Below are 13,189 nucleotides of genomic sequence, written 5' to 3'. Positions count from 1 at the left end.
TAACGTAACCCTTCTGGCTTTTTAAAGTACTTTTTCTTATTTTAAATGTTTAATGTGATAATAAAATAACGACTGTACTTAAATTTTAACTGTTCTTAAAACATTACAACATACACCAAGTCCCAAGATTAATTTCTCCCTCCACACATTAGGTTTAATCAATGTAACAAGATTAAAGAAAAATACAAACGGTTGCACTTTAAACCACCTCTAGGACATTTACAAGTTTGTATTTGTGTTGCAAAACTGAATATAAAATGCTTACAGCCACCAGAAACAAGACCCACGTGTTCATCAGCTCAGCTTTTCTATCAGTATTTTACAGTGTAATGCTTCTTTATCATCTCCACATTTACTAGCTTCATCGTGTAATGTAAACATTAAATAGAGGTATAAAGGAGTTGAGGCTTGTTGGCACTTTCACTGAAAGCATTAATTTGGCTTTACTGGTGTTTTAATGTTCTGGTGCTCATCAGACTCTACGGTCTTGCTCCACTATACCTCAACATACGTTTTTTTTTTTTTTTGTTTGTTTGTTTAAATCAGATACAGTGCACAAGAAGCACAGAGAATGCAGATCCAATAGCTAGTCCCAATGTGAGAAAGAAAGACATGACCACTCCTGTAGCCTCTGCCAGCTCCCGAGGTACCACCTTAGGGCCATAGATCATGGGCAACGTGCCCAGGTAGCCATTGGAGAGACCGAGCAGGCAGTTAAAGATCACAGGGTACACGTCGTGGTTGAACAGTACTGTTTGGATGTGGCCCCTTGGCTGGTAATTGCAGAACATGAGTAGTGGCACCATGACGGTGCGACACAGCACCAGCGCCGGTAGGACTCGACTCGTGGGACCGGGAACCTGCAGCCAGGCTGTGGCCTGTCTACCACAGAAGTCTGCTACGTTGTACAGGAGGAAACTGGTGAAGGGTACGAAGTAAGTGTTTGTCCAGGGGCTGCCACTGTCCTTGTCAACAGACTGGATCCCTGAGGATAAAGCAGGGAACACCATGATGGAAATAAAGAAGACGTAGAAGACACTCAGGCCAAGTACCCATATCTTCTTTAGGATGGGGTGCAGGGGTGGAACTATGTGAGAAGCACCACCATCTTCACTCTGCTCTTCTGGACCGGTGCATGTTGCTGCCAGCATGTAGTGTCTAGGGAGAAGAGAGCGTGTATATATATATTTATTAGCAGGTTGAACTACTTTTAAAATGTGCTGCTGTGCCCTTGAAGATATTCATGACAAACAAGCAACTCTGGCGCCATCTAGTGACCGTACTGTGAATTACACCCGATAACCCACAGTATCCAATCATATGAAATGCAGTTGAATGCTATCACAGGTTTTATAACCACCTGCTACTGACCTTGAGTATGCCAGCCTGGGCAACAGCAAATATGTTCCGATGCAGAGCAGAATGAAGATATCAGCTGTCAGGAAATAGGCCAGAGCGCTGTCTGTCACATCATCAGCCGCAGCAAGGTCCACTATTGACGCTATTGCACTGAGTGTGCCTCCCATAGCCTGGCCTGAGACAAGAAATAAACGAATGATAAAGGTCCTGAGCTGTGTAATCACATTCACCACACTGGAACATTAAATGTACAAAATGTTTCAAAAACACAACAAAAAAATGAGGGATAGAGTTTAGTTTTTTTTTTTTTAATTTCCTTATCTCTTCATTCTCCAACAAGAGGAATAATAAGGTCCTATGGGTTGAGGGGAGGGGCCTCTGTGGATCAGGCTTGTTCCAGTGCATCCCAAAGATATGTTTTTTTGAGTTGCTCCTAAACTGTTTTTGTGTGTTTTCTGTGTCTATGTCAGGCTGCACCCTGCCTGGGATGGGTGCTGCCATCAAGGAATGTCATTGCTATGTGGTGATGGTGCCTGGTCTGGTCTGGTTGGGTGCTGCATGTCTAAGCAACGCCCACATTAATGCCAGGTCCACAAGTTTCCCAACAGAACACCGAGTTGTCAAGATGGTCAATGTTATTTACATCATCTGCATACTGTTACGCCTGATGAGTGTAACTTTAAATATATTTTTGTAAAAAACAAAATCAAACGTAGCGCAAATAAACTAGACCTGATATGAGGGCCTGGGAGATCCTCATGGGAAAATGTCCACTTATTCCGAACACACTTCCAGAGAAGAGGTTGGAGGCTCCGCTGACGATTGCCACGCTGATCAGGGTGCCTGTAAAGAACTCCGTCCTGTGGTCCGACACGTCCACCTTCACCAGCACCGTGGTCACCACAAACACCACCAGAATCACAATAAGGGATGAAAGGATTCGAGTGTTTGAAGACAACCTGCGAACACAACGTACACACATGAGAAGCAATGAGTTTAGGCTGGGAGTTTATCAAGGACCCATTGATCAACACGAAGCATGGAACAGATGTTTCTTGTTGTGGTGCAGGAACAAGCCAGAAATTGTTTGGTCACAGTCTGTGCACAACAAACAAATGTGAGAGAGTGAGGTTTTAATTATCCACATCAATAATAAACAGAGCTGAACAAAGGACAGAGAGAGTGTAAAGAGACACACAGCAATTAGATTACTTCAACTTAGGCCTCCAAGGCCCCTACACAGGACAAATGTGTCCTTGTACCAGCAAAACATCCAGAGAGTGTGTGCGTGTATGGGGAATCAACCTGTTAACAAGGACATAGTTGAGAATCAGACACAGGACCGAGGGCACCGTGGAGGCAATGGCCAGATAGCTTTCAAAGTAGTCCTGTGGACAGATACAGAAAACATTTCTGTTAAAGGATCAGCATCAACGAGCCGTCACTGATGACTCACAAACAATAAAAGGAAGTGAGAGGAGAAGAAAGATGCAAAAAATAATGAAACGATTTCCTTCTTTTTGGTTTCCATGATTTCTTGTGCAAATAAAATAAAGCATTCATCTCAGGAAAGTAGAACTGCACAGAGGTCAGGCACCGTTTCACATATTTAACATGGCTAACTGGCTACCTTGTCTCAACTCTGGTAGACAGGCAGCTTTTGCTTGTGTGTATGAACACAGAAAGAATAGCCGATCATTGCTTGCAGCTTGAACCCTTCTCTGTCTCTTTTTCAATTTAACAAGCATTTCTGAATGCATTACTGTGCTGCAACAGATTCCTGTGACATGGCCCCCTGACAATCAGTCGTGCCGTTCTTCATGTCAGAAAAATGTAGAATAGCACAAATGTGCATCTTCTTGTGCACACACACACACACACACACACACACACACACACACACACACACACAGTGCATAACACACACTCTGCAATTGAATTTAGAAGTTCTCTCACTTACAATGAGGTCTGAGTGTTGCTCTTCATTGCCGCTGCGCTGGGTGTTGTTGCTAAGTTTATACAGCCAGTAGTGTTTGGCTGTGATGAAGAAGTTCCAGGGCAGAAGGGAGCCGATACCCATCAGAAAAAAGATGACGTAAACTAAAAAGTATGAGTCGTCGGGACTGTAGCGCACAGCCAGGGGCGCGGGGGAATGTTTGGGCAGAAGAGACTCGGAGGGACCACAGTCGTCACTCTCCTCATCATCAGATACGTCACGGTTGCCAAACATGGTTGGCTGATAAGCCGAGTTGAGACTGGGCTGCACCGGCTCTGCGCTGTCCATTGTCACTCAGGATCCGGGATACTCACAACGCAAAGACTGAGAGGAAGAGGCAGTATGGAACAATAAAGCAGGAAGTCTAAAATGGAAAGCTGTAAAGGAGAAGAAGAGAAACATGAGGAGAAAAATCACATTGGCAAACAGTAAAAATATTAAATAAATTCAGATGAAACTTACTTTTATTTGTGCATGTCCACAAAGGAAAAAAACAACCGTGTTGGTCGGGAAGCCATAGTCTGGAGGTGCCTCTGCAATGAAGCCGGTGGAGATCGGTCAAGTGTCTCAGGCTTTTTGATGCTGCAGCGAAACAAGACTGATTTAAAACTGCTGATCAACACATCACATTTAAAGTCCAAGGAAACACACTGTCAGTCAGCCCTTTATGATTTGGATGTGGAATGTCACAGGAACATATCGTCCCATGGGCCCGTGCATTATTATTGTTTTGGCAGCAAGCAGCTCATTGCATTTTCCACACTTTATTTTTCTTTTTTTTTTTATATTTAAGTACACCTCATTACCTTACTGCAGCAAGTTAAAGAAATCACTATAATTTTTAAATCACATGTGGGTTTTTTTTTTTCCTCCCCAAAACCACATGATCAAACTTAACTGGTGAATTACGTGTGCAGGAGCAGTCATGAGTTTGCAGAGAGATGTGGTGTATGAATGCCACAGAGAGAAATAAAGAAATAAATAAAACCCGACAAAACAGGCTTTTGCTGGGATTACGTCCCTGATTCATGAGAGGTCATCACTGTTTTAAGGGGGGGCTAAAGGAAGGCTGACTTAGCACCTTAAAGCTCAATGTGAGACACTAATGAGGAACTAGAATTCACATGATGCTTACACATGAAAAAAACAAATAAGATACCTCAAACCTCAGACTGCACACAAGCAGTCTGTCTGAAAAAAGCGTGCCGTTAGCAGCTGTTTTTGTCCCCACTGCTCTCTTTCAAAACTGATTGCACAATTTTGTCACTTCCTCTGTCGTTGTCTTCAACTGTTTTTATTTTATTTATTTTTTTTAATCTGTGCGCGGGTATTAATCAGCCGACAATATTGGGCAAGCTAACAGGCTAGCCGAGCATTGAAGAAATGCCTGCAACTTAACTACCCTACACGAGCCGTGCGTAATGTTTAAATATTTAAATAAAATATCATCTTACCTCACGCCTTACGACTCCGTCGCGATTTGTGTTGTTGCCAGAAGTACTGCACCGACACTGAAATCCATTTCACAGTAACTTCTTTTCCTGGTAGGCTGACAACAATGAAACTTCCGGCATGGATCCTTCACACTTAAAGCGGTTTTGTTTTTTAAGTCTGAATCAAACTAAACCTGAACTTATATTTTTGTCAAATATATCTAAAATATCCAAGTAATAGATTTACTTAATAGTTACTTAATAGGGTAGTAGCATTTCGAAAATCAAATGCAAATCATTCAACGAGGGAAAACATTCGGGCAATCCACGCTTTTATTCTGACTCTTCCACACACATACCGGAAGACCTGTAATTCCATGCCAGATACGAGAGTTGCTTCAAAATAATAACAAAAACTAATCGCCGAATTTATTTACATTTCTCATGAATGTGACGCCAAACATGCAACAATGTACAAATAGATGTTAACCAATACAAACGTCAACACATACTCATTGACAAACATTTTACGGGGAATGCTTGAATTTCAATGACAAATATGATGACAAAGTATTAAACATTAATATCAAACTTTGAATCCATACAATTAAAAGAAAATGACACAATGCCAGCCGTGTGTTTTAGTTTACTGGTCACGGCAAATGTTAAATTTAATGACCCAATAAAAGACACAGAAACTTTCTTTTAACGGATTAATTTCTATGACAATTTAAAAATAATAATAATAATAATAATAATAATAAGTCAGAGTCAGGTTTCATTTAACTGTACTGCAGTGGCTAGTGAGCAGTATACTGAGTATATTGGGTTAGGCAGTAGAGGGCACTGTAGGATCACTGATGTGCTGTTGCGTCTCTGTTGGAGGTGAAACCAATTACGGCACCTGCAAGAAATAAAAAGACTGGAAGCTCTCTTCTCAATCAAATGGAACAACAGGTGATGATTTGGGGTTATTGGCTCGGGGGGAAAAACCTGTAGACTCTTGGATCACCATGAGCAGATACCACTCGACTAAACTCACAATCAAATGAATCACTGACCAAATTCGGAGCCTATCCAACTCATAGTTGATAAACAGCTGTTTCTCCTCTGGCAACAAGGAGCAGGGTCAGTTTGTCCAAATGATATACAGTGAGCCTAAAACCACATCTCACCTATTTGTTCTTAATCTGCAGACTATAGCCAAACACCAAGCAGCAATCGCATTGTTTTCAAGGGTTCTCAGTCATCCTCTTATTTTTTAGGTATGGGTTTAAAATGGCTCATTAAATACACCTGAAGAATTTTCATTTCTGTTCAGATGAACAGCCTTACTAATGCTATGTGCGTGCGTGCACATGGGCCTGCAGTATGGCCTCAGTAGTATTATCTTCACTGTCCTTCATTCACTTAAATCATCAAGTGTGGCGGTGAAGAGGCTGGGTTGAAGAAGGAGTCAGTGAGCTTTTATACCACCATTTTGCACATTATAAAAGGTTCGGTTAACTCCTGCACTAAAGGCGGGTGTATCTGTCCTCAATTAAGAGTGCATTTAATGAAACAGGTGCAAAGTGTTGCCTGCCATTAAGACCATACTGCAGCACACAATCACTTCAGATGACTCACTGGGATATTTGGTTTTGATATAAGAGCCTCAACAATTCCCCAGTCATAAAAAAACTGAGTTTAGACCCCTCGATCTAAACGCCCATTACGTCCTTAAAGGCCACTATCAGAGTCTCTAAGACCTTGTTAATGTGAAGACCAGACAGACTGCCAGTTAAAAGCTTTCAAAGCTAAATGGACCTAAAGGGAATTTTCCAGCGAGGTGTGAGGTAAAGTGGGGCAGGTTGAGTAGCTCTGCATTTTCTGTGAAAATGTGCACTAATTGACAAAAACACACAGATGCCAACAGTAATTCTGTGCAACCAAACTGAGCATTAAGCTCCAATGATTAGCTTTATGGATATTTATGTAAAACTGCAAGTGCCCTGGTTTGACAATAGTTTTAATTCAATAAAAACCATAACACACAGACAGACACTGTTGTTAAACTAAGAAATATAATTTATTGCATAAAAATTATATTTAGTTACAGGTAAGAAGGCTAGACATTTATATACAATTGGTACTTTACAGAGATAAAATAATGTCACTGAATCCATTTAGGTTTGTTTTTTTTGTTTTTTTGTAAAAATGTCTGACTTCTCAAACAAAGGCTGAAGTTTCCTTTTTGACGGGAGCAAGTTCCATTCCAGTCTAGCTCCAGCATAAAATATCCAGAGATATGGCCACAGATCCAGCAGACACATGAGAAATCTGGACGAATAAACACTGTAATCTACTGCTCGACAGTCTCTGTAACAAGAACCGAGAAAAGAAAAACGTCCTGCAGTTGTTCAGGGATCCAAAGTACCGAACTGGTTGTTTTCAGATGATTTCTTCACAGCAAAGACCCGCAGGGCTCAAGTTCATGATAGTTAGTCACAGCTTGTACTTGTAGCCGATGCACCGCTTTGTTATGTTTTCCCGCGCGTGCTTTATCAGTAGAAGGTTCCTGGCTCTTCCGATCCAGATGGAGAATTCCCACACAGGCTAGCATCATCAAAAACTGTGAAACCACTCTCAAACCACTTTAGGATACAAAATTAAAACCCTGTCAGTGTCCTGATCTGAAAAAATAGAATTACTCTTCCAGGAAACAAAAGAAGTCGAAATGCTTCACTTTTCTTTTGTACTTGCATAGCACTTACAAAGAGAAATGACAGATCTTAAGAATGTGCACATACTGCTACGTGCACACCCACCTGCCCACACATACCCACTCACACAGTCACTCACACACGCACGCACGCATTCATTTCATTCACACAAACAGTGACTCACTGCTGAAGAGGAGGGATACTGCCTGTGTTTTGGTTATTGTGGTATATGAACACTTTTTTCTTTTTTTTTTTTTTTGCTTGAGGGAGAGAAAAACTCAGTAACAGAAATTAAGTAACGACGAAGATAATAGCTTGAAGAGAAACAGTTACAGAACGCTGTTGTGTGGACATATGGACGCACAGATAAGTGGTGACCAGAGAACAGATTGCAACATAATTCAGTTAGTGTTGAGGTAAATGTTACAGCCCCTTGCTGCCTAGTCAATTCAATGCAAGGCTAATTTGTTGTATAATCGTCTCTGAAGTGTGGAAACTGCCTCCCGTTAGAGTGAAAGCAAAATGCCTCCAAAATGCAGTAAATCCTACAGGACCTTTGACCATCTGTAATTAAGTCGTACATTTCGAAATCCATGCGCGTTATCAAAAATAACACAAACACGGGTCTGTTATGAGATTCTGTAACGGAGATATCCACCTTGCACCTAGGACCAAAAACAATACGCAGCAGATGAGGGGCCGAAACAAGCACAAATAATGAAAACAGGTTCTATATGATCATAACATCAATGACAATGGGAAAAAAAAAAAAAAAGCAATCCACAAATATGGATAATAAATTAAAGGGCGTTCCCCAGAGGAAACTTTTAAGGGGTAACCAGAAAGCTCTCCTGCAGTTTATTCTCAGCAGATATGAGTGTGGTGGAGCGATAGAGGAATGCAAGGAGAGATGAAAGAGAAACACCCCTGTGAGTCGGAATGATATGCCAAGGCTTTGAGGCATTTGTTGGTACAATATAAGGAGTCAGTCTCGTCGTCCGCCAATTTCTGAAAGAAACGCGACTGCAGTTCACCCTCCCACCATGAAAAAAGAAGAGGCAGCTTTTTTTTCTTTTCTTTTCCTTTTTTTTTTCAGACCAAAGTGATATGACTCAAACCTCGCGGGTTCGGTCCTTAAAGCGGTTAGTCAAGAAATCCTCGCCCCGTCTGTGTGATTCATAGGCAATTAATGACCACTTTGTCCGTGTGTGTATGTGTGTGTGTGAGTGTGTGTGCGTGTGTGTGTGTTTGTGTGTGTGTGTGTGTGTGTAGTCTGGAGGGGCTGCAGGTAAGGTCGGCGCTGCCCGTCATTCACCGCACACACGGAATGACAATGGAGCCATGAGGTGAGATGGTGTTATATCATGCACTTTCATGCTGCTACTGAAACTTGGGAAATCCCACGTTAGCGTTCGTGTTATTGTGCATCCTTTAGTGTGCTGAATACATGGATTTATTTTATTATTTTTTTTTTTTAGTCCCAAAGCACTGTTATTTATATACAAGTCACTTTCAGGATTTGAAGACAGTCAACACCACATCTGACAGATGACTTTACACCCATTTTACGCCTTGGTACTCTCAAATTGGTTTCACATCTTGCAGATGCAACATTGCTTTGGAGGATTCAAGCTGAATCAGGCTAGCAGTAGGATGGCCTGTGTGGAAATGGGTTATGGTGGCCGTGTAGCTACAGTGGCTGATCATGGGCCAGTGACCGGGGAGATGAGGCAGAGGTAAAACAGCACATGTGGAGCAACCAAAAACGCTCTGTGGGTTCATGATTGGTGCCAGGGTGTGCATATTCATATATTCATAGGCAGGTATTCTTTTCATCCCGGCGGTGGGGAAAGAAAAAAAAAAAAAAAAGGGTCTCGCTCTTTCTTGTTCTTTGACCAATCAGCAATCGCCATCTGTTGTCATGACAACCAGCACCTCACTTTTGCCCATATCTTCCAGCGCGGTCGCCAGAGAGACCAGGTCTGCGTCACCTTGGTGACAAGCTTCCCATAAATCCAGGAGAACACCTGTGGGGCTAGGCTTTGTGGCGAAGTAGTTCAAATACCTGAGGAGAAAAAAAGACGAGGCAAGCTGTTAGAAGAAATATCAAGTCATTAATTCTGCTGGTAAAACTTTATTTAGACGGTCCAATATTGATGCCCACTTAACTATCATATTTCACAAAGAAGAGTTACCTAATTACAAAGATGAAACATGCTCTGGGTTCTTTTAGAAATGTTTAATATGCATGACTGAGTCTTATTTTTTTAATTTTCTAGTCATGTGTTCCACATCCAGCATGGGGAAGATAAAACTCGATATTTTCACAGTTGTCTGTCTGAATTAAATTCACTTGGAGCCGATCCGTAAATGAGCACTTAAATGACAACTCCATAGATCTAACGCCAGACAGTGAGTATCGACATGGCACGTTTTACACAATTCTGAGTTTATCATTCGGCAGTAGCAACAAGGAAAACCGAGTATAAACATGAGAGTTGGCGACCAAAGCGTGACCAAGTTGCCTTTCGCTCATCAACATGTGAGGTGGATCTGACCTGTCAAAGCCCAGGCTGCGCGCAAGCAGCCTCCAGTCACAGCCTCGAGCGCTGGGTGCGTCCAGACTGGCACAGATCTTCTGGCGGATGGAGTCAGGCAAACGAAAGGCATAGGGTCCCACTTGAGACGAAGGCAGGCACGTGCCACCCGAGGGGAGGGGCGAGTGCGGCGGTAGAGTCTGGATGGGGGAAAGAAATTGAGAACCACTGAGGCAATGTTTGCATTCTGGGAGGGGGGCTGACTGAGTCGCATCCCCATCTTGTCTGTGCAAAAATCCTCATTATGGTCGTTACCTCCTGGATGTCCGTGTGCAGCTGGAATATCTGTCCCTCCCCTTCCACCTGTCGGACGCAGATCTTACAGGCGAGCTGCGACACGGCCAGGCTGCCTCTCTCCAGGCTGAAGGTGCAGTGCAGGGGTCTCTGACTGCCGCTCCAGATGTGATAGAACGGTATCTCCTGTCCCGCAAAGAAAAAAAAAAAAAAAAGTTAGACAAAAGGGGTATCTACACTGTGAATAAAGCGGCTTCATCCTGGGCCGCGCGATCTAGGAATAATCTAGTGTGCAGTAGGCTCCAGTTTTGATATTTGATACTGCGCGTTTCCACCATCCGCAGCCACTCCGTGCACCAGAGCACAATTTATTTCCAAAGCGTGCCGTCCATAAATTAGGACCACTATCAGATTCTCTGTTTGTTTATTCAGAAAGAGTCCAGACTGCAGTCTCGTCCCTGCAGCTGCAGAGAATGCAGGAGAGATGTTTACAGCAGCAGCAAATGTATAAAGTCCAATGGATGTGGAGAGGAAATAATGGGCTTTCCGCCGCTTTTGTGCTATTGCTCATTAGTTTATAAGCAACACAAACAATCTTGCCATAGTTTTATCATTTAAGCGTCTGATAATTTGTCCTCTATTCAAATAGTGACAAACACCTCGATTTTAATGCCCACAGATAATTTAGTCCTGACAGCGTCAGACTAATTGCTACAACTAAGGAAAGCAATGTGCTGGCACCTCTGGTATTTATTAAGATGTTGTTTCCTTGTCACTACTGCCTGCCCCTGACAGCAGTACTAATGGTGTGAACTGACATGTATGCATGCATAAATATATATATATATATATATATATCTATAATAGAGAAAAATAAGACTATACAGAAGTAGTACACAGTATTTGCGTTACGTCACCTGGTACTTGGCCAGAAGTTTGCTCCTCCAGTGAGTGTGAGGAATGTCGTGGATGGACAGGCGTAGATTGTGGTAGCTATCTTTGAAGAGCAGTGGCTTGGGATCCTCCAACAAAACTCCCCCTAGGCTCCTCTCCAAATCCAGCACCTCCTGCGCAGAGGAACAGAGAAATCGAGATTAAGAGCATATTTATTTGATCTTTTTTTTTTTTCTTTTTTAAAAAAGAGCTCATCATTTTCAACACATTTCAGGCTGATGCTTCCAAAAAAAATACTTAATTAAAATGTGCTGCGCGTTCTCCATGCTGGTGTCTCCAATTGGAAATGTGCTAGAGCTAACAGCGTGCGAGGCTGTTTGAACTTCAGCTGCCAGAAATGGTGTAATGCGACGGCAGTAAACTGCATACAGCATGCTCGTGTTTACTATCCATGCTGGTCCGTGAGCGCTTTATGCGAAAGGGAATGAGAGGAAAAATATTTATATTATATCGTCACTGAGTCCTGCTTTAACCGGATGGAGATCTTGCCTGGAGTTTAGTATGGGGTTTAGTATTATGCTTTACTATTTCGGGTCGCTGCTTCTTGTGGGACATGAAGATTCAATTTGTCGCGGCAAAATTTAATTTGGAGACGCCAGGTGGACCCACGGGGTCGAGAGGGGATGGTACTCTGGAAATAAGTTATATTAACTTTTAATGTTATTATTCCGTGACATAACCCAAACACTGTGTCTGTGTTTTATTCTATTTTTAGCTTTTTTTTATTTTTCCATGTCATACTTTTAAGTTTAATGCAGGATTTATGGTGAGTTTAGGTTTTCCGTTATTTTTCCATTTGTTAGTGGCACAATGAAACCTAATCACTCAGTGTTACGGTATTATTATGTACGATGAGAACTGACATGAGGGAAGATTTAAAAAATAATCTAAGTATACAAACATTAGCCAGTGCATATGCGTTTGGTACGTGGAAGATATCTTTGTCTCTGCTTGGAGTTATAACCTTATCGGAATAAAGAAAGATAAGAAGCTGGACGAAGTGAACGAGGTTCAGAGACATTGACTTCCGCCCACGAAACGGATAAAAGAAGACGGATGCGCGAGCCGCACCTTGAGTGCATGCGGGGTGTCATGGATACAGTAGATCCGCAGGCTGTAGTCCAGTGAGAGGCACGGTGCACGGGGGGCGAAGAGCGCCAGCTGCAGGCGTTTGCAGGCGGGTTGCGGGGGACACGACTGACCCACGAGGCCGTATGTTCCTAGCTGCTCCATGAGAACATGACAGCACTCCTCCTCCAGCTGCAGGTAGCACGGGGAAGACAAAGTCTCCTCCCCTACTGTCAGCACCTCCTAAACAAAGACAGAAGGGGAGCTCAGTGATCTGCCAACATGTGCATGAGACGTGCCCCTATGCAGTTTCTCTGCATAATCCACCCCTATCTTCCCTTCATTACACGGTATTAGGCGTGGTTTTAAGTGCGGGGGTGTCTCACCTCCCACGCCCCCTGGTGCGTTTGCGTCTTGAGTGTGAGCGTCCAGTCAGGGGTTGGTGTGTCCAGTTGAGCACAGTGAGGCAAAGTAAGGACGACTGGACGATTCAGCAGCATTCCAGATGGACCACAGCTCACCACAGGACTTAGTACGGTCTGGCTGCCTTCAGAGGGTAACCTGTGAATATCCCACACACACACACACACATATATATATATTTGCAAGAACACGCTGATGTTGACGTATTTGAGGCAAACTGAATATCAAGCCCCCATAAAATTGGTTAGAAATGAATCGGCTCTGATTTTAGGGTAAAAGCTGAGACAGGATGTTTTTATTTTTTATCCTTAGGGGGGAAAAAAGTGACAGAAGCAGCTCACAGTAGGTGTGACTTGCATTAGAAACGTTTCTGATTGAGGTGAGAACGAGGTCTATTCTGCCTTGAGGGTGCAAAGGAGATGA

At 42.8% G+C, this 13,189-nt stretch overlaps 2 protein-coding genes across 4 annotated transcripts in view; both read right to left on the bottom strand.

Annotated features, from left to right (window-relative positions):
* Nucleotides 1-128: 128 nt before the first annotated feature.
* On the bottom strand, nt 129-4,949 carry slc29a3 (solute carrier family 29 member 3). Of its 2 annotated transcripts, none has more exons than XM_047602743.1 (7): nt 4,810-4,949; nt 3,818-3,937; nt 3,320-3,732; nt 2,665-2,747; nt 2,092-2,318; nt 1,372-1,534; nt 129-1,158 (listed from the first exon to the last, which is right to left on the bottom strand). In XM_047602743.1, the coding sequence occupies exons 3-7, from the start codon at nt 3,641-3,643 to the stop codon at nt 543-545; spliced, it is 1,413 nt and encodes a 470-aa protein (XP_047458699.1). In that variant the 5' UTR covers nt 3,644-3,732; nt 3,818-3,937; nt 4,810-4,949; the 3' UTR covers nt 129-542. The 2 variants fall into 2 exon arrangements, with proteins under 2 accessions (XP_047458699.1, XP_047458700.1); XM_047602744.1 differs by having other exon boundaries at nt 3,818-3,888; nt 4,810-4,893.
* A 1,888-nt stretch (nt 4,950-6,837) lies between these two features.
* The window catches only part of unc5b (unc-5 netrin receptor B), a 47,824-nt gene continuing 41,472 nt past the window's right edge, over nt 6,838-13,189 (bottom strand). For both annotated transcript variants that reach the window (XM_047603689.1, XM_047603690.1), the window contains 6 exons: nt 12,730-12,904; nt 12,347-12,586; nt 11,239-11,388; nt 10,343-10,507; nt 10,049-10,227; nt 6,838-9,555 (listed from right to left, as the gene is read on the bottom strand). In XM_047603689.1, coding sequence (XP_047459645.1) covers nt 9,390-9,555; nt 10,049-10,227; nt 10,343-10,507; nt 11,239-11,388; nt 12,347-12,586; nt 12,730-12,904 — 1,075 coding nt within the window. In that variant the 3' untranslated portion in view covers nt 6,838-9,389. The remainder of the gene's footprint in view (nt 9,556-10,048; nt 10,228-10,342; nt 10,508-11,238; nt 11,389-12,346; nt 12,587-12,729; nt 12,905-13,189) is intronic.

The sequence above is a fragment of the Mugil cephalus genome, chromosome 13 (genome assembly GCF_022458985.1).
Source record: "Mugil cephalus isolate CIBA_MC_2020 chromosome 13, CIBA_Mcephalus_1.1, whole genome shotgun sequence".
Lineage (NCBI taxonomy): Eukaryota > Metazoa > Chordata > Actinopteri > Mugiliformes > Mugilidae > Mugil > Mugil cephalus.
Note: the sequence above shows the minus strand (reverse complement) of the source record. Positions and strands in the feature narration are given on the sequence as shown.

Coding starts and splice junctions, on each gene's coding strand:
- slc29a3 (XM_047602743.1), bottom strand. CDS start 3,643: ATGGACAGCGCAGAGCCGGTGCAGCCCAGTCTCAACTCGGCTTATCAG. Junction 2,319..2,664: donor AACTATGTCCTTGTTAACAG/GTTGATTCCCCA, acceptor TTGTGTTCGCAG/GTTGTCTTCAAACACTCGAA. Junction 1,535..2,091: donor CTCCCAGGCCCTCATATCAG/GTCTAGTTTATT, acceptor TTCTTGTCTCAG/GCCAGGCTATGGGAGGCACA.